Source organism: Ursus maritimus, unplaced genomic scaffold (genome assembly GCF_017311325.1).
Source record: "Ursus maritimus isolate PB19 unplaced genomic scaffold, ASM1731132v1 scaffold_14, whole genome shotgun sequence".
NCBI classification, from domain to species: Eukaryota; Metazoa; Chordata; class Mammalia; order Carnivora; family Ursidae; genus Ursus; species Ursus maritimus.
Window position 1 is genome coordinate 33,990,100 of NW_024423786.1, and position 19,684 is coordinate 34,009,783.

Sequence of the window (19,684 nt, forward strand, 5' to 3'; positions counted from 1 at the left end):
CAGTTTGTTTCCCATAGTTAAGGGTCTCTTATGATTTGTCTCCCTCTGATTTTGTCTTACATTGCAACCTTATTCTTAACAGTAAAAAACTGGAAGCAGTCCAAATATCCATTTAACAAGGGGGTGGCTAATCAAGCTGTAGTATATTCATATAATGGAATACCACCTGATTTCAGCAATAAGAAGGAACTTAGGCACAATATGAGTGAGTCTCAAAAACCTTAGCTGAGTCAAAGAAGTCAGACACAGAAGGCCATGTACTGTGTGATTCTATATATAGGAAGTTCAAGAACAGACAAAACAAATCCATGCAGATAAAAGTTGGGATACCAATTACTTCCTGTCAGGGGGCAGCGTCATGCGGCTGGGTGATGGCAATGCTCTATATTTTGATTGGTCAAAAATCATTAATTTTTACACTTAATATCTGTGCATTTTCTTGTATGTATTTATACCTCATTTACACACACATACACGCACACACACACACAAATGCATACAGTAACACATGGAAATCCCCCCTTCTTCCCTAATCCATTCCCTTCCTCAGTGGTAATCACTGTTTACAGACTGGTGTGGGGTTTCCATCAGTTTCCATTTCAATGGATGTGTGTATATATACATCCAAATAGGCTTTTATATTTTAACATAAATAAGATCAGACTATATGTATTATTCTGCTACCTGCTTTCATTTTTGATTAACGATATGTCTTGAAGGGTTTTCCATGTCCATACTTTAGTTTTGCCTTAATCTTCTTAGCTAGCTTGGAGTTCCAGAGTATGAAGGCACTTGATTTCTTCAGCCAATCTCCTGCTGGACAGTTTGGCAGTTTTCAAGTTTTCAGTTTGACAGTGCTATAATGAAAATTTTGTACATAAATATTCATGCATATGTGCAAGCATTTTTGTAGGCTACGTTCCTAGAAGTGGGTTTGCTTGGGCAAAAGGTATGGACACTTTGGTGGATACTGCCAAATTGGTTTATAATTTTGCAACCAGTTTTTGTCAGTTATACCCTTTCTGACCGCATATGAGAGTGCTAGATTCTGGCCTTCTTGCCAACAATGGACATTATGAATCTTTTAATGTTTTTGAGATAGGGTAAAAAAATGACATCTTTTTCTGCTGAGATTTAAAAAAAGAGAAGCCTTGATTTTCTCCTTTATATACAATATACACATGCACATATGTACTTCCTGTTCCACACTCCCTCCCAGCTATGTAATTTTAGAGTCCTCAAAGCCTGATACTTTCTCACCAGCAAGTTAGGGAACACTTTCTAATTTTGGTTTTAATTTGATGAACTTTTCTAGTGAATAGCAGGATTCTGTCCTCTCTGACATTCATTCTTAATATAGTAGCCATCGTTGTTAATCTTGATACCTATTGCAATTTTTTAAATTTAATCCAAGTTCCTTAATGATGGCTGGATTTTGAAAAGTGACATGACTTGCTTTATGAAACTGGTCAATTTAAATTGAATGATGAAAACTGACCCTACAGCTGTACTCTCCAGCTAACCTCCATCCACCCCTCCTCCATAATGGCTTTCTTAAAAATTTGCATCTTGAATATATTTTTAATGATGTTTCTCTGGATAAAAAAGTTCACCCCGAGGAAACTTTATTTTTGAACGTGGAGCAGGTCAGTTACTGGCAGAGCCTTGGAATCTGAGTTGCCTAGTGGGTGGGAATTTGGGAAGTGGGTATCAACTATAATTCTCTTCTGAGGCAGTATTGCCAGAGGGCATTGCATTCTGCGCCCCCAGGGGTTCTACCTTGCTGAGTTTAGTACAGTTGAGAATTGTACTGAGTTTAGCCCAGTTTATTTATGCATGTGGGTTTACTTCTGAGGAGGGGGGAGATGCAGGGAGTAATAGGTCACTTACAGATTTTATTCTTGAAGATGCTGAAGTTATTACTAGCAAAAATCACAATGGTCATTCCTTCAAGAAGTATCTAGTGAGCTTCTGTGGGGAAACTTTCTCTTCATCAGGGAATCTCATATTTTTAAATTTCATGACTTCTCTACCTGTCTGTCTCTCTTCCTACCTCATAAATTGCTGTTTCAGCCTGGGTTTCAGGTAGCCCTAGGGCTTCTCTGAGGGGTACCTGAGGGAGTGACTGTCTAGAGGTGAGGTTTTGCTCCCCGTCTCCCCTACCCCTTCCCTTTCTCCTACCTCTGCCAGTGCAATCCTTCTCCTTTTTTGGCTTTCAAGTAAGCTTTTACTAGAAGAAAGTGTTCTGGTGCTAGAAATATATTTGAAAACCATAGCACTCCTGCAAGGGAATGTGTATACCTTATAGCTATCTATTGATATTCATGTGTACAAAGACAAGATGATCGTTTTCATCACCTTGCTCTGCATCCACCTAATTGGCCAAATCCTGAGCAGTGCCATTCAAAACCCAGCTTTTCTTTTTCAATCACTAGTGTCCTACATCAGGCAGCATTTGAAGGTTATGGTTGGAGAATGTGGAAGATAGGTCTCCATCACAATGTCTCAACTTCAGTTTTCCATTATTCTTAGCCACTCATTTGTAATTCAGAGAAGCTTTAAGGGATGCATGGATTTGGAGGTTTATTTTTTAATTTTTGGATTGAAAAAAACACTGCATCATCCCTGAAAGTCAGATCTATGTATGTTCATACTGCCCCAAGAACTTTGTGGGAATTCTTTATGCAAATGATATTTGCAATTATAATCTGTTTTCTTTTTCAGTGGTACTTGGGGAAAAATGTTTAGCAGTTGGTTCTATTTAAGTGTGTGCTTCAAAATTATAAAAAGTATTTCTTTATAAAAATGTCCTCTACTTAAATAATCTCACTAATAACACTGACCTCTCCATCACATCCTATTACTGGGCATGGACCTTATTTCCTGAGCTGGGAAGTGTGCTTGCCCTGGGTTTAGTATGAGTTTTGGAAATACTATATCCTTGTTCAATTAGGAAGCAAGAGGTTGTTCTCAACATCTTTGTAGTAACCAAAAGATAATTTTCTAAAAGAAGATTAGCACGTAGACTTGAGTTGGTATTTTCAGATGTGTAAGTTAGTGTATTGGGTAAAAACAAGGAAATGTCGGATAATAATTATCCCATCCAAACGTTGCCCAAGTAGATGGCTGTTCTGTCTCACCACCATCCTCTTAATAAATGTCACCAGGAATAGTTAAATCACTGTTTCAGCCAGTACTGTAAGTTTTCATAAGGACCAAAGTGTTCAGAATATTTTCATCTGCAGGATTTCTGATAGAAGATCATTCAGCTTAATAAGTTCTCTTGAAGTTCATTTTCTTGGAGTGTGAGGGAGTAGGGGAATATTTAATTTTATGAGGACTAGAAATGAAACTTTCTTCTTGAGCATGGCTTCCACTTGATTAGTAATTGTTTTAATTCAACGTGTTTGTTGTGTATCATTTAGTTCTCATCTCGTGCACATTTCCACAAGAACAGTGATTCTCTCTTGCTTGCTTTTGAAGTCAGGGCTCAGTAACAGAGGCTGACTTACCATTGCCTGGGGATTGGGGGGGTGGGGAGAGTCCGGAAGGATCCCGAAAGATTCTGCTCTGCGACCCTCCTATTTTGGAATCAGTGCTCCCAAGCCCTCTGTACTGCCCCTCTGCCTCTTCACGTGTGAGATTAGATTTATACCAGCTGCCATGGACATGGTTGCCTAAATCTGTGGAATGTTTTGCTAAACGCTGCTGCCGAAATAGTCCATATTAAGCCTAGAACTCCTTCCCCCACTCTTTTAACCCATCCTTTGCCCTTAGACTTTTACTCACTTGACCACTTTACGATTTTGCACTTTGACATCCTGTAGATTCATTAAGAACTTTTATTCCAAGCACCAGGGCTTTACTTAACATGATGATTAGCCAAAGTGTTATTCTGTTTGAGCTAAGTGATGACAATGTATTTGATTGGAGCCTTGTAATTGTTATTTTAAAATCAAAGTAATGGATTATGATCTCAGAATAGGAACATGATCCAAAAGAATAATAATAATTAGAAGAGCAACCACTTAGAAGAAAATAAATGCCCTGTCATAGATCAGGGGCCCTGTGTTCCCTGAGTACTGCCTACCTTTGCAGTCCCAGGTTCCCAGGAAGAGTGGATTCTCTTCCCCCTCGCCCTGGGCAAGCCTCACTGCAGCCTTCCAGTTCCTAGAAGTAGTTGGTCCTTTCTTGCCTTGGTAATTGCTCTTGCTGTTCCCTCCACTTGGGGAGCACCTCCACTGGTGATTTCTTGGCTGGCTCCTTGGAGTCTTTCCCACTGTCTTGTCTCCTTAGGGAGGTTTCCTGGCCACAGTGCCTAAAGTCATCTTCCTACCCCATGCCTGTCCACACATGCAATGCACATCATCATCTGTCACAGCATGCCATTTATTTCCTCTCCATTAGGAAACCTAAGTTTTGTCTCCTTGGTACTGGTCTGTCTCTCTCACTGGACTTCAAGCTCCATGAGTTGGGTGAAGACTATACATGTCTCATTCACCGTGGCAGCCCCAGTGCCATCCTGGCACTTGGCATTAAGTGGGTGCTCAATACATACTTGTGGTGGAATGAATGGAATATTCTGAAGTTTCAGCTTTTCCTGGATCCATATCAATATATTCTATCCTTACTACTTCTGTTGTGATAACATCTGATCTTCCAGTGGTTGAATTTAACCACACTCTGCTGACTTTTCTTAGGCATATGAAGGATCAGAATAAGAAGGTGGCCAACCTCAAGCACAATCAACAGTTGGAAAAGAAGAAAAATGCTCAATTACTGGAAGAAGTCCGCAGGCGAGAAGATAGCATGGCTGACAACTCACAACACTTGCAGGTGAGCTCAGGGTTCTTCTCTTAAAACCTAAATAATTGGAGATTGACTGTCTCTGACATATAGCCGTTACTGTGGAAAAATATGAACAGAAATGGGAGACTTGCTTTAGCTCTGAGTTCAGTATGAACAATATACTCCCAGAGAACCCAATAGGTCTTTACAACTGTGAAGCATCATTTTCAGAATGCTGCCCAAGAAGAGCTGATTATGGTGGAAACTTTAGTACTGCACAGTCTCACTTTAAAGGTAAGGGCTGCGTTTATAGAGTTGGCAAGAAGCTTAAAACATAGAAATGTTCTCCTTTTAGAATTATATTTCAGTGATTTTGGCGTTAGTAGAAGGGAAATGTATGCATATTATCATGGAAGGTATTTGAAAAAGGATGCATTAAGTTGATCTCAGTTTACAAAACTGGTTTTGTTTTGTTTAAAACTCTGAAGCTCTGACGCAGATCATTATTCTGTCTTCTCTGTGGAATATAGTTATCTCTGAATGGACAGCCCTATCTCAGAAACCAACTGGCTGACTGAAAACACCAATTTTTCCTCATTAACCATCCCTATTTTTGGCAAAGGAGTGCTCCCCATGTGCTCAATAAAACATTCAGGCTAAAACAGGGCATTTGCTTTGAAGTTCCTTTATTTATTCCAGTGTGCCTTTAAACAGAACAGTTCAAGTTCAACTTGGCCAGAGTTCATGTTAAATTTTGCTTATTAATTAGTGTCTTTCTCCAGTTATATATTAGGTTTCCTCCTTGGAGATAGAAGAAGTTAGATAGTTTCAATATGTACTCACAGTTCATCTTTTTAATTGACCAAAGGGGAAATAAATAATTATTCTAGATTAGGAAATACAAGGAAATGTCTTGCACAGAGCATGGCACATGAAGGTTACTTAGTCAATATTAGTTTCTTTTTTCTCTGTGTCCTAGAGGTGCCTTAATGGTTTCAATCAAGGCCCTTTGCATGGATGGCTGATTTCGATAGCACAATAGTAGCATCAAGTCTTTTGTTCAGGCTTGGGAACACCTAAGCATGGACTGGTAGCTTATTTGAATCCACAGCTTTCTCAATGTTCTTGTCCCAGGATTTGGGGCTTAGTTTCCCTACCAATCATACAAGATATTAGATTGGAGCCTACAGACTGAGATCACGAGAATTAAAATTTGTAGAACATCTTATTGCCTTGCCAGGCATATATTCTCATTTGTTCTTCACCACAATGTTGGTGATTTTACACTTGGTAGAGCTGGAGTCAGCCTTCAAGAAACTAATGTAGAGGAATAATCACAGTAGTAGTTATCATTTATTGAACTTTTCGTAATACTGGGTACTATGATATGTACTTTGCAGCACCTATTTAATTCTTTTTTTTAAGATTTCATTTATTTATTTGAGAGAAAGAGCAGAGCGAGTGAGAGAAAGAGAGAGCACAAGTGGGTGGCAGGGATGGAGAGGGAGAAGCAGACTTCCCACTGAGCGGGGAGCCCAAGGTGAGGCTTGATCCCAGGACCTCAAGATCATGACCTGAGCTGAAGGCAGACACTTAACTGACTGAGTCACCCAGGCGCCCCAGCATCTATTTAATTCTTATATGAGCTGGGTTAGTTGGGACTCTTAGTTGCAATTGATAGGAACACAGCTCAATCTGAAGTAAGCAAAAAAGGGAATCAGTTAGCTAAAAAGGCCAAGGTGAACTTCAGGCCTGACTACACTCAGATATCCCAACACTGGCATCAGAAATCTGTCTACATTCTACTAATAGGTGCACTCTATTCTTTGTTGCCCTGATTCTTAGGAGCTGTCCACAGTGATGCCAACCATGGCCACCAGCAGCCAGCCTCCAGTGTGAGTGTAGTCATGCTTGGAGAGGAGAAAGGTTCTAGCAAAAGTTCATACCTGAAAGAATGCATATATTCGCCAGGCCAGGGTGTGATCACCTGGAACCTAGGGAATAGAGGTTAGCCACGCCCAAATCCTATGGGCTGAGAGTGGGAACAGGTGACCTCACACAAGAAGGAAAGGAGTCTGTTACTAGAAGGGATGCTGGACAGTAAAAACATAGAGATCCACTACAGCCATCATATGGGGAGATAAGCTGTTATCCGATTTGATATATGAGAAGAAGGAGGCTCTGAGGGGTTACATAACTTGCCCAAAATTACTTAGCTAGTAAGTGGCAGAGCCAGGACTCAAACTTAGATCTGACCATGTTTAGAAGATGAAAGTTCAGGAAAAGAGTTCTAAAAGAGGATGACAAGAAAACAGTGGAGTGGCAGAGAGTCTTCGGAGCGAACGGAATTAGAGCTGACATGGGAGGGACACAGCAGTAGGGAAGGCACTCCAAGAAAGAGAACTGTCTGCAAAGGCATAGAATCTGTGTAAAGCAAGGTACAGTAGGGCACAAAACATAGCAGACCGATTGATTATGGTGTCAGTTGTCAGTGAGGTAAGTGTTACCATCTTTCTTTAACTCTGGAGCTAGAATGCCCAGAGCTTCATTTCAAGCTTCAGAATTTACTCATTGAATGTCTTTGGGCAGGTGACTTACTCTCCCTCATTTCAGTTTCCTCATCTGTAAAATGGGAATAATAATAATTGCATCAACTCCAGAGTTGCTCTGAGGATTAAAGAGTCAATGCATAATAAAGAATTTAGAATTGTACTTGGCATCAGCTATGCTCACAATAAGTATTAATGATTAATTGTTATTATGATAACAAAGGAAAGGTAAAAGGAACATTTTGTGAAATTGTTGTCTGTGATATGTGTGGACATTTATACAGTTCTACTCTGATATGCATTGAGCATCAGACTTGCTGTCTTTTCTATATATAGTCATTTCTTTTCTAAGGACACATCAGTTATGGAAATTAATGTCTTGTTTTGACTCATGAACTTTTGCATAGCAATATTTTTATAAGGGGCCTCTTGATAACTACCTCATAGACCTATTCATAAAAGATAGCATGGTCTGGAATTGCTTAGTTGCATTCCTGACCACCCCAAATAAAGGATAGTATTTGAAATGCAATAAAAAGTAATCACGATTAATTTTGATGAAAATGTCTCTGGTTAAGGTTAATAGAGAGTGAAACTCCCACTTTCTTGGATTGTTAAGCAGATGTACTCAGATGCAGTAATTACTGCCTTCTGAAGACAGAACTTTCCTTTCTTGGGGCATTTGATTTTTTAATATCACTGTTGTTTTAAGTATTTCCTGCTTATGAGTTAGCTTCTCAAGCCTTATTACTAAGTGTCTGTGAGCTGGGGTCCAGTTTGTTTGGTTGGACAGTTGGTTGATTGGTTAGTAGTTGTGGGATTGGCACCTACTAAATTTGGTTTATTCTATACTAGTTTTTTATTAGGGTTGGACATGCTGACTTAATGATTTTGATCAACCAAATAGGTATCATATCCAGAAAAATCTCAGGTAGAGTATTTTCTGCAACAATAATAGCTGTTGGATGAGGTTCCAAAAGAGAGATTGAAGAGATTCAACTAGTTATGATAATTGGAGACAAAGTTGAATGTATTCAAACCCGAACATAATAGCAACAGGCAAAAACTGGGCTATTTCAGTCCAATCTGGATATACAGTCATGCGAAGAAACATTTCACAAACCCAACCTTCTTTAGCTCTTAGGTTTATAGTTTTATGGCAGGAATTGCAAACTCAGATGCCTCCAGGGTCTAGGCTATTAGCATAGGAAACAGGTTTGCATGTAAGAAAAAATTATGATGTATTTATTTATTTATTTATTTATTTATTTATTTATTTTGAGTCATTACCTTTTATTTCCATATTGTAATGTTCAGTGGTCAATGTGATTTTTCTTATTTTCAAATTCTTTTTTTTTTTAGTGTTTTTTTATTATATTATGTTAGTCACCATACAGTACATCCCTGGTTTTTGATGTAAAGTTCGATGATTCATTAGTTGCATATAACACCCAGTGCACCATGCAATACGTGCCCTCCTTACTACTCATCACCAGCTTATCCCATTCCCCCACCCCCCTCCTCTCTGAAGCCTTCAGTTTGTTTCTCAGAGTCCATAGTCTCTCGTGCTTCATTCCTCCATATATACAATGGAATATTACTCAGCTATCAAAAAGAACGATTTCTCAACATTTGCTGCAACATGGACGGCACTGGAGGAGATAATGCTAAGTGAAATAAGTCAAGCAGAGAAAGACAATATCATATGGTTTCTCTCATCTATGGAGCATAAGAACTAGGAAGATTGGTCGGAGAAGAAAGGGATAAAGAAAGGGGGGGTAATCAGAAAGTCAGAATGATGTCTCATTCTTTCAACCTGTCTTAATTTAAATTTTTGGTAGAGCTGTATCAGTTAGCAGTTGCCATAATAATGTTGTGTAGCAAATCATCCCCAAACTCTGACTTTAAAGCATCAATAGTTATTGTCACAGATTTTTCAGATTGACTAAGTGGCTCAGCTTCTCCAAGGTGGGCTTGAATAGGCATTCCTGTTCCTCACTGCAGGTCTGTGGGGGGGCTGTGGTAGCTCCATTCCACATATATTTATTCTGAGACCAAGGCTGAAGGGGGTCATTGCCACAGGGGGAAACTCTTCTGATCACAGTAGCAGAGGCACAAGAGAGTAAGCAAAAACTCGAAAGGTCTCATAAGGCCTAGCCTTAAACTGACACTGTGATTTTCACCCCACCCCACTGGCTAAAGCAAGCCGCATCACTGAGCAAATAAGCAGGGATTAGGGAAGTACACTCTACCCATGAAGAGACCATTTTAAAGGGGCAGATACAAGGAAGGGTGAGGACTTGAGACCAATCATTCAAACTGTCAAAAGAGACAAGATTTAGAGAAATATTTCTCTACGTAAGAAAAGAACAGTAACATAAACATAATGAAAAATTATAGCTACAGTGGCCTTAGTATATGGATATGATAGAGGGTGGTAGGGGCTGTGAGGAACTCAGGAGCCCACGGCTCACCAAAAGGAATTGAGACCGCTAAGCTTTGACCGAATGCTGCCATAAAGGTGGGCCTAGGTTGAAGGACTCTCTGATTGCCATAAAATATAAATTTTTATGTGAAATCTATGGATTTGGTGCATTTTTTTAAATACTCTGGGTCCAGTGAAACACATGTGCAGATGAACTGACCATTGACTTGTAGCCTCTACTGTTCAGCCCTGCACTCTGGTCCCACTGGGTTCATGTGATACAAGTAAAGAGACTAGCACCCTGGCTAGCTTAGCTTGATCCATCCAAGAGAGAGGGCAGTTTAGTGCATTTGTCCTGAGTCCTTTTTTTATCTGAAAATACCTCAAATACCTTGAATTATTATTCCTCAGAGGAAATGCCTACAATCATGTTTTGGAGAATTTGGTAAGGAGAGCAAGAAGGGAAAGATCAAGAACCCTGGAGCTTAACTGCCCAGTTTTCAAATATTGGCCCTTATTATTATCAGCTCAGGACTTTGAGTAAGTTAGGGAACCTCTCTGACTCTCACTTTTTTTCATCTGTAAGTAGGAATTACAATCTCTATCACCCTGGGAGGGTTAAATAAGATGAGCTTTATGAAAGGACCTAGCACAGTACCTGATCTATGTAGGGTTCAGTTACTAAAGCTTTCCTCCAGAGAGACTGATAATGAGCATTTAACCATAGAAGACAGTGACCATTGGGAGTATCATCCAACAAATCCTTAGGAACTATTTTATACTGATGAGTAATACAGATATAGAGCACACACCAGTAAATGAAAGTTTCCAATAAAGCATTAAACAACATATTGGGCAATAAGGAGGAAAAATTAAAACATTTTTCAAGTTTATGTTGAGTTGTGTGCGAAAGGTAAATGTAAAAGATCGTGATTTTTTTGTATAATTCTGTAGAACTATTCCCCAGGACACAGATTATGGAGGATGATATTTATGTCTGGCCTTGGGGCTTTGGGCTTCTGTGTGTCCCATTAGAGACTGCATGGAGATTTTTCAACAAGGTGTCTTTCCGGAGATTCTCACTAAATCGTCATTACCAGAATGGGATGCTTTCCCATCCCCTACCCCCAACCTCTAGCTATTTCTTGCTGAGTAAATATGCCAATTTGAAATCCCATTGGATGTCGTTGTAGATTTTGGCTGCGTTTTTCTCTGTGCAGTTATCGAGTTAATGAACTAACATTCTAAGAAATGCACAAGCCAATATTTTATGCTCTTTTTCTGTTGTATGTCTGCAGAATTCTCTTCAATTTATTGCCTGAAGACTAAAGTCTGTTCTTGTGTGCTTCCGTTTCCAAATTATAGGTTCCCAGGGAACTGTAAAGTTTCTTCTCTGCCAGTGGTTAAACCCAAGTGTGATCAGTTTAAAAAGCAAATGAATGTTCCCATTTATTCTTATCCTTTTAGTAGAGTTCTAAAAAATGAGAAAAGCTAGAAAGACGATTTTATTTTTCAATTTGTGTGAGTCTGTATATCCATATCTTTTTGCCAAGGAGACTTCCTTTACTTTGCTTCTCCAATTAGAGTTGGGGTCAGCTAACCGAGGAAGTGTAACAAACAACATAAACCTCAAAAAAAAAAAAAAATGCATTGCTTTCAGCAAAACGTATAGTTCATTGTGAAGTTCCCAAGCGTTGGTAAGTTGTTTCTTTGCAGAGGGATACATATGATTTAAGCAGCAATTTTTAAGCCTCATATCTGTATGTTCATCTCTCCAAGTCACTGAGTTCATTTCTCTTTCAATTCCCTAAGTTTAAAATTGTAACTCTAACTGTGATCTATGTTCATGTGTTATGGTACACTTCTAAGTACTGCCATTAGAAGAAACCTGACCAGCAGAGTTAAGAGATTCATCATTGTCAAAACACGTTTATTTAGTTCCTGGTTTTTCATGGCTGTTCTGTAGGTACAGTGTAGAGTGATTTAGGGAGGCTCCATTTCAGCCATCTTGTTCAACATATGAAAGGGTGGGAAAAGTCATCTGAAAACAGGTTTAAAAGAAAAATCCACATTTGTTCAAATTTGCCTTAGAATTTAATATTATTATTTTTTAACATTGCAAAGTGTTTTGTTTGCCTTGCAATTTTCTATGTTGATGGGTAGAGATTGGGACGTTCCATTAAACTGTGAATAAATTCTATCGTGTTGTTGAAATGTGGACTGAGCCACATCCAACATTTCCAGACTCTTCATGGTTTCAGACAACAAGAAATACTCAAGTATTTGCAAGTCTGTGGAAGACACAGAACATTGGAGGGTAGGACTGAGGTTTAGTACAGAAGTGCTTTCTTTCCTTGGGGATTTATGTTGACATTTGTTTTTCTTTCACACTATAATCCCTCACGAGCCAAAGACGACTTTTGTTGTAGCAGCTCCCTATAGGCACTCTCGGAAAATCTTATTTAACAATCAGTTCTGGTAGCCTTGAGTTGAGTCGTTACTCTTTGTAGTAACTCACGGACTGTCAGGGGTGACAAGGCGTCCTGTGCAGTGTATTTGGGAACTAACCATTTGTTAGAAATGTTCCAAGAAGTTAAGTGAAATCGTGTAAATAAAACTGTTGTATGTGGGGTTTTTCTTCTTTCCTCCCAATAAAGTATTACTTGTTTTTCCAAATGTGCAGTAACTCGCATGTTTCTTCTGAGAAACGTCTTCTGCTTTTTCTTGAGGATTTGTGACCTAATCCTCCACTTCACACAGCCCCTCTATACAAACACAATATATTTCTATGGAAAAGAGAGGTTTACCCTTAATCAAGTGTTGCCTAATCTACCTACTAAATTACCCCCGGGAGACAGAGTGGGGTTCATTATTCTTTTCTGAAGGGTTTTCAGGTTTCACTCCATTAGTGGCTCTTAGTCCTCAGCAAAGCGAATGTTTGTTTGTCAAAGGCTGAAGATCCTACAGAATGAAATGCAACATATTTGTCAAATGAAATCATTGTTATTATGGAAGCAGAGTCCTGAATGCACTGAAATGACAAAGCTTAAGGGCAGGGGGGATGGAGAAAAGAATCTTGCTGGAATAATAGGGTAATCTTCTTATTCATTTCAAAGGAGGTTCCTAAGGAGAATCAGACTATTTTTTAGATATTATTCCATTTTCTCTTTTTGGTCCCTGAAATATAAATCGATAAGGGAAAGGCAGTGTGCATCCTCTTGTGCTCTCCAGTGAGATTTAGAAGCGTTCATAGGTGTGGCTAAGCTCTAGGAAAAGAGCGGGGGCTTGCTTTGTAGAACCTGCCTTTCCTCTGTTTACCATTTTTTAAAAAGATTTTATTTCTTTATTTGAGAGAGAGCACAAGCATGGGGAGCAGCAGGCAGAGGGAGAGAGAGAAGCAGGCTCCCCACTGAGCCAAGAGCCCAAGGTGGGGTTCAATCCCGGGACCCTGGGATCATGACCTGAGCTAAAGGCTTAACCAACTGAGCCACCCAGGTACCCTCTCTGTTTACCTTTAACTCTGACCTCTGGGCTTACTTTGAGGTAAGAATTGTGTAATAAATTGGAGACATCATTTTAATATGTTTTTTAAAAATCACTGCAGATGATCAGGTTAGTCAACAACAACAACCACGCATTTCAGCAAGAGTCCTGGGTGCTTCTCAAAGTGCTTCCATGGGATGATCTTCAGTCTGGATCCTCCCATTGACCTTGAAGATTGGGTGAGGCAAGTTTTGTGTTTTTATTTTATAGATGGGGAAACTGAGCCTGAAACAGTTGTTCACTGACTCATCTGCAATCATAGGTCTCATTAAAGGTGAAGCTTTGAGGAGGTACTAGAGCATAAGAGTTTTTCCTGTGAAGGACAGACTCAGCTTCTGGAAACTGAAATAATTGCTTCCCCAGGCAAAAATTTCTGAACCAGAAGTTGTGCTTTAAAAGCCACTGAGAAAAGAGGCGTTTAGGGTGAGTGCTTGGGAGCATCTATATGTCTTTCCATTCTGCTTGAATCTATAGAAGTGCGGTATAATTTTCAAAGTAGGTACAATGAAGGTATTACTGAAGAACCTACACTTTGAAAGCAAGGGGGATTGAAAGAAAAAAATAATTCTGATAGCATACCTTATTTATTTTTTTCAAAGCTAGAATTCACATGATAACTTATACACATCGGCCCTGGAAATCCCTAAAGGGCAGTCATGTTCAACAGGCATCAAAAGAGCCAGTACAGTTAAACCAGCTCTTCCTGGCCAGGGTAATTATGGTACGTTTACCCTGAGATATGGCCACCAGAGGTTAGTCAGAGGGGCACCTGCAAATCACAGTGCATGTCACCTCAACATCAATAGCCTCTTTCTAATAGATGTTGGTATTTCAGCATGTCTCTATGCAAGGCAGAGACCTGGGCATGGTTAATTTTTTTAAAATGTTAACTTTGACTTATGGCTTGTCCAAAGCATTGCTAAGCTGTATATTCAAACACTCCAGATTAAGGAAATGACAATCAATGACATGGGCAATGATTTAGATGGAAATCTTGCAAAAGGAAAATACAACTATAAAATCTGTTCCTAGTCATTTAATAGTCTCTCCTGTAATACACATTTGGGAAGTTGGTAATTTGAATTTATGACACTTTTAATTTCTTCTCTGGTATTACACTTTCTCTCTACATCTTACTTAGCTATGCTGCCTGGAAAAACCCTGCAAGGTTAACCAATCGTAAGTTTTTCTTACTAGGAAGGACCTTAGCTTTTATTTAATACAAGCCCCTTGCTTTGCTGATGAGGGAAGTAGGGCCCAGTAAAGGCACATAAACTGCCCAAGATTCAGAGGGAGTTATTGGCAGAAGGGAGACCAGATCCCAGGCCTTTTGCATCCTCGTCCGATGCCCTTTGTATAGCCCACTGGTTCCATAGGATATGTCTACCTTTGGTAGGATTTGAACCATTAACCCATAAGCCCCAAGGTTGGGCCTATGCTCTTTCAGCAGTGGATATTCGATTGGCCATTTAAGATGACATAAATGATTCCTTACAATAAACTAAGCTTTATGGAAAGTTTATGAACAGGGTATTCTATCATCTTCTATGATTCTTTTATGTCTTTAAAATTAGAATAACTAAAAAAGTAGCAATCGTGGTGAAGAAAATTGTGAGAACAGACTACGTAGCTTAGGACTTTTTAGATGCTAAATAAAGATCAGTTTAAGTTATTTGTATCTTTGCCACCTTCCTCATCCAACAAAGGGATGTCACCTGTAAAACAACTCAGAAAGTCTCTTATCATGGAAAAGAAGTATAGATTGCTTAGATATGTCAACTATTAGAATATTAGCTGATTCTTTTTATTGAGCAATGAACTATTCCAAGGATAATGTCTTTGGTTGAGTTCCCTGAGAAACTGAGAGTGAGATTAACATGCAGGAGATCTACTGGGAGGGAGAGGGGGCATTCTCAGGAAGGAAGAGAAGCAGGACTAGGCACTGGAGAAGCTGAACTGGAACATAGTTGCAAGGGAGGCTCAGCATTTCCCATCAGCACTCCATGGAGTTGGGGTGGCCATTTGGAGGGAATTGACCCCAACTGAGAAGAGAGGGCTGAGCCTTTGTTACTCTCATCAACAAGTGAGTGGATATGGGCAACCCCTAGGGAGGGCATAACCCTGGAAGGCACATCCATGCAGCAGCTGGGGAAGGAATGCCTTAGTCCTGAAGAGGAATCTGGGCAGCGTACCATATCATCTCCAGTGACTATCTGATATGCATGTGGTGCTCTCTTCTTTGATGACCATGGCAGACACATGCCGCTGATGTCAGGACTCTTGCCTACCCAGCTTCACACTTCTTTTCAATACAAGCAGCTGTTGGGGTGCCTGAATGGCTCAATTGGTTAAGTGTCTGCCTTAGGCTCAGGTCATATTACCAGGATCCTGGGATGCAGCCCCACCCCAGGCTCTCTGCTCAGCAGGGAGCCTGCTTCTCCCTCTCGCTCTGCCTATTTGTGTGCTCACTCTCTTTCTCTCTGTGTCAAATAAATAAACAAAATCTTAAGAAAAATACAAGCAGCTGTTAATAACAAATTCTAGTTGGCCAAGTTGCTCTCTATACATATTGACTTGTTTAATCTTCCTGAGAAATGAATGAGGTAGCTACCATCTTTGGAACCATTGTACAGTTGAGAAGATTGAGACTTGGTGATTTGAAACAAGAGAAAGAGCTGGTATTCTTTCTCAGGTCTCAGTCTTGAGTGGGACATCCCTCTCTCCTGTGCAAACTGTTTCTTTATATGCTCACTAATCCCAGTAACTATGGCAATAATGAAAACAATGGTCAGGCTACTCCAAAAATAGAAAAAATTAGGTAGCATAAACTTGGGTAAAGAGGCTTCATATGAATTTATGGGATAGTGTTTAAGTTTCTTTTAAATAATGAGATAGACTGAAATGCTTCTTCATGGCATGCAGAGGTCTTCCCTGAGTTCTGAAGTAGTTCCACTGATGTTTTTTGAGGACTTGGTCTTTGTACCAGGTACTGTGCTACGTGCTGGAATTTAACAGTTGGTAAGACAAGATTCTTTACCCTTGAATATCTCAAGACCTTTTCTTCTGAGTAAAGATGTCCTTCCCTGGCATCTGACTTGCCGCAGCTTCTGCAGGTGAACCAGATTACATGTTCCTTGGCGGCTGCTTGCTCTCGAATAGAAGACCATTGGAAAGAGGTAACCATGAGAGTGTGTCTACAGCTGGAGCCTTGGCTCTGGCAAGCCAGAGCAGAAGCTTCCAGAAGCCTATCTGAATCACAGTTCTGCCATGGGCTACAAGGATTTGAGTGAGTGAGGGATGAGAGTACCAGGGGAGTTGGGGATCTGGGTTCTAGTCTAGGCTCAATCACTAATTAGCCATGTGACCTTGGGCAAGTGATTTTTTTTTTTCCTCTTCGAGCCTGTTTTCTTATCTACAAAACAAGAGGCTTGTACTGGGGTAAGGCCACTGTCAACTCTGAAATCCTGGCATCCTGAGGCTCACTGATATGTGCCTGCATGTGATGATTAAAGGTGCCATCCAAGAGGGCAACTCGTGGACAACTGGGGATGCTGCTGCCCCAGTGGAGCACCCACATCAGTGGCAAGGGCATCCTCCAGCTGGGAATCCACTGGTCTCCTTCAGTACCAGCCCTGTAATATGTTATTTGGCTTTAAGTATCATTTATTCTAAACTCTTTCTGTTCTCTATCTGAAGTGCCACGCCTGCCATTTTGAGAAGACTTTTGTAGTGTGCACTAAAACATTACGTTTTCTTTCTTCAGAATAGTCAGTTATAATAACACGTTCACCAGTTGCTACTTTTTAAGTAAAAGATAAAGATTAGAACAGTGACAGCCTGGACACAAGATACACAATGCAGGAACTCCTCAGAATTTAGCCACCTGGGTTACAGACTTCTTTCTCAAGGGCAGGAGCTATGTGGCTTTTAAACGTAATTGTTGGTGAAGTAGACTATTATTTTAATAAGCCACTATGTCATAGAGGCTATTTCCCCCATCAACTATGTGGGTCATAATGAACTGTGGGAAAATGAAAAGAGACTAATTTGACAAAAACCGGTTGATACTATCTAGGTTCACATTTCCGAAAAAGTTTATCAAAGTGAAGTTCTATGAGATAGCACTAGAAGAAAGGGTTCCATTTGTCAAATGCTTTTGGAAAATAATACATACTCTATTCTTCACTTGGAAAGCCACCATGCATATTAGCATAGTAAAGACTCTGAGAAGTTCTATAGTCAAATTTAATGTTCTTTAATCCAAAATGTTTCCAAATAGTTTAACAAAAACAGTTTTTTCCCCTGGAACATCTATTAACATTGCCAAGAGTTAGTATTTTATGAACTTGGGTAAATGCTGATCTAGACAATTCACAGTGCTGGTAACTGAGATATGCAATCAGCTCTTTGATTACAGTTGGAGGTTGAAAAAACTCTGTAGTGACACTTTATTAAGCATAAAATTATCTTTGCTGAATAAGAATTCACCTGGGCATCTTGCAATGGCTTTGTGGCTGCCACTTGATGAAAAAGCAGTTTTATTAGAATGATTGGCCAAGAAAATTCTACTTCTGATATACCTTTTAAAAATTGCAGCTTATTAAAAAAGTTGATGTGAAGCAAACTTGAAAACTGTTTATGACAGGCATAGTGATATTTCCTTCTGTCACTTCTTGACTTTGGGATCTACATTGACTTCTGATTATAAACTCACATTATGTTATGCCCCAAATCCAAATTAGATGAAGAATGTTTTGGAGGAAGATGTGGAAATTATTCCAGCCTTAAATATAAAATTGCATTTTTTTTAGGTATCCGTTGTCAATTCTCATTTGCACACAGTTTTGCCCTCTTCCTACTAAAGCCGTTCATTGGCAGTGTGGACGATAGTGCCTTAGGTTCCTGCTATGCTGTCAAAATCAATTATACGGGTTGCAAATGAAGCACAGAGTGTCCCTGTGTCATTACCAACAAGCTTGTTTTTATTTTGGTTGTACTTTTTTGGCTGTGAAAGGATCCTTATGAGAAATTAGAAAACCGCAAATTTGAACATGTTAACAGTTAAACAATATAACCTTGAAATGTATGTATGTCTCCTGGATGCCTGAGTCTGATCATAAATGGGCCTATAATTTCTGAATGAACTGCACCTCTCTTAACCTGGCTTAATGATAGCTTTACCTTTTAGTCATCTTTCAAGGTTATTTTGCCTCTTACTCTAAATGGGGGATTAAGGCCGTATTAGACTGTGGCTTGGTCACCTGGATAAAGTTTCACTTCACAGGAATTGCCACATGTACACTAGAGTCCAATGTTTAAGACAGAGTGGTAGTTAGAAGTGCATCTTTAGGGGCTAGGAAGTCTGGGAGGTATATTGTAGGCAATAGGAGGACCCTCCTTTCAGTTGTAACAGGTTTTGTAATGTTTTTAATTTTTCAGGCTTGTTTTATCCCCACATAAAAAAAAGGTCATACATATCTCTATATTTTAAATGCTTATGAAACACAAGTTTCATTTATATATTTCTTCATTCCACAGCCATTTGTGTCAGGTTTTGTACTAAACCCCTGGGTTTCTAGGACTAGGTTCTTGCTTCTCCCTCACCCTGTCTCATGGACAGACAAAACCATAAAGATACCACAATGTAAGACATACTAGGAGACGAGGGAATATAGCCCAAAGAGATTTTTTTTTTATAGGTTGGACTAGGTAGCAGTACAAGTTCAGAAGATGAACATTCTTTTTTTTTAAATAATATTTATTTTGTTATATTAGTCACCATACAGTACATCCTCAGTTCTTGATGCAATGTTCCATGATTCATTACTTGAATATAACATCCAGTGTACCATGCAGTATGTGCCCTCCTTAATACCCATCACCGGCCTATCCCAATCCCCTACCCCCCTCCCCTCTGAAGCCCTCAGTTTGTTTCCCAGAGTCCACAGTCTCTCATGGTTCATTCCCCCTTCTGTTTACCTCCCCCCCGCCGAAGATGAACATTCTAAGCAAAGGCAGCCTGAGTTTTTCCACCTAAGCCATCTCCTGCAGCTTTGTTGGCATTCCCTGCAAATGTTTTCAGGCTGAGGGCTGGGCCCTTTCTCTGGTTCTGATGAGCACTTTCTTCCATCATTTATGAGTTAGAAAATGTCACTGTACATACTCAAATATAAGTACCCTGATTATATAGCCATCTATTATTTCTCAAAGAAAAATTTCACAAAAATTTTTCAAGTTTGAATATATAAACTTACAGGGGGGTATAGATAAAATAGTCAAGATGTCTAATTATGATGTTTATTTTGTTTAATTAGTTATATCTAAAATCACTTATTATTTTTTGCCACTGTTGTATTTATTGGCACAATTTCACCTGAAC

At 39.5% G+C, this 19,684-nt stretch overlaps 1 protein-coding gene across 1 annotated transcript in view; it reads left to right on the forward strand.

Moving 5' to 3' along the window:
• The window catches only part of ERC2 (ELKS/RAB6-interacting/CAST family member 2), a 674,422-nt gene that overhangs the window by 431,522 nt on the left and 223,216 nt on the right, over positions 1–19,684 (forward strand). The window contains exon 13 of the mRNA XM_040628134.1: positions 4,701–4,836. Coding sequence (XP_040484068.1) covers positions 4,701–4,836 — 136 coding nt within the window. The remainder of the gene's footprint in view (positions 1–4,700; positions 4,837–19,684) is intronic.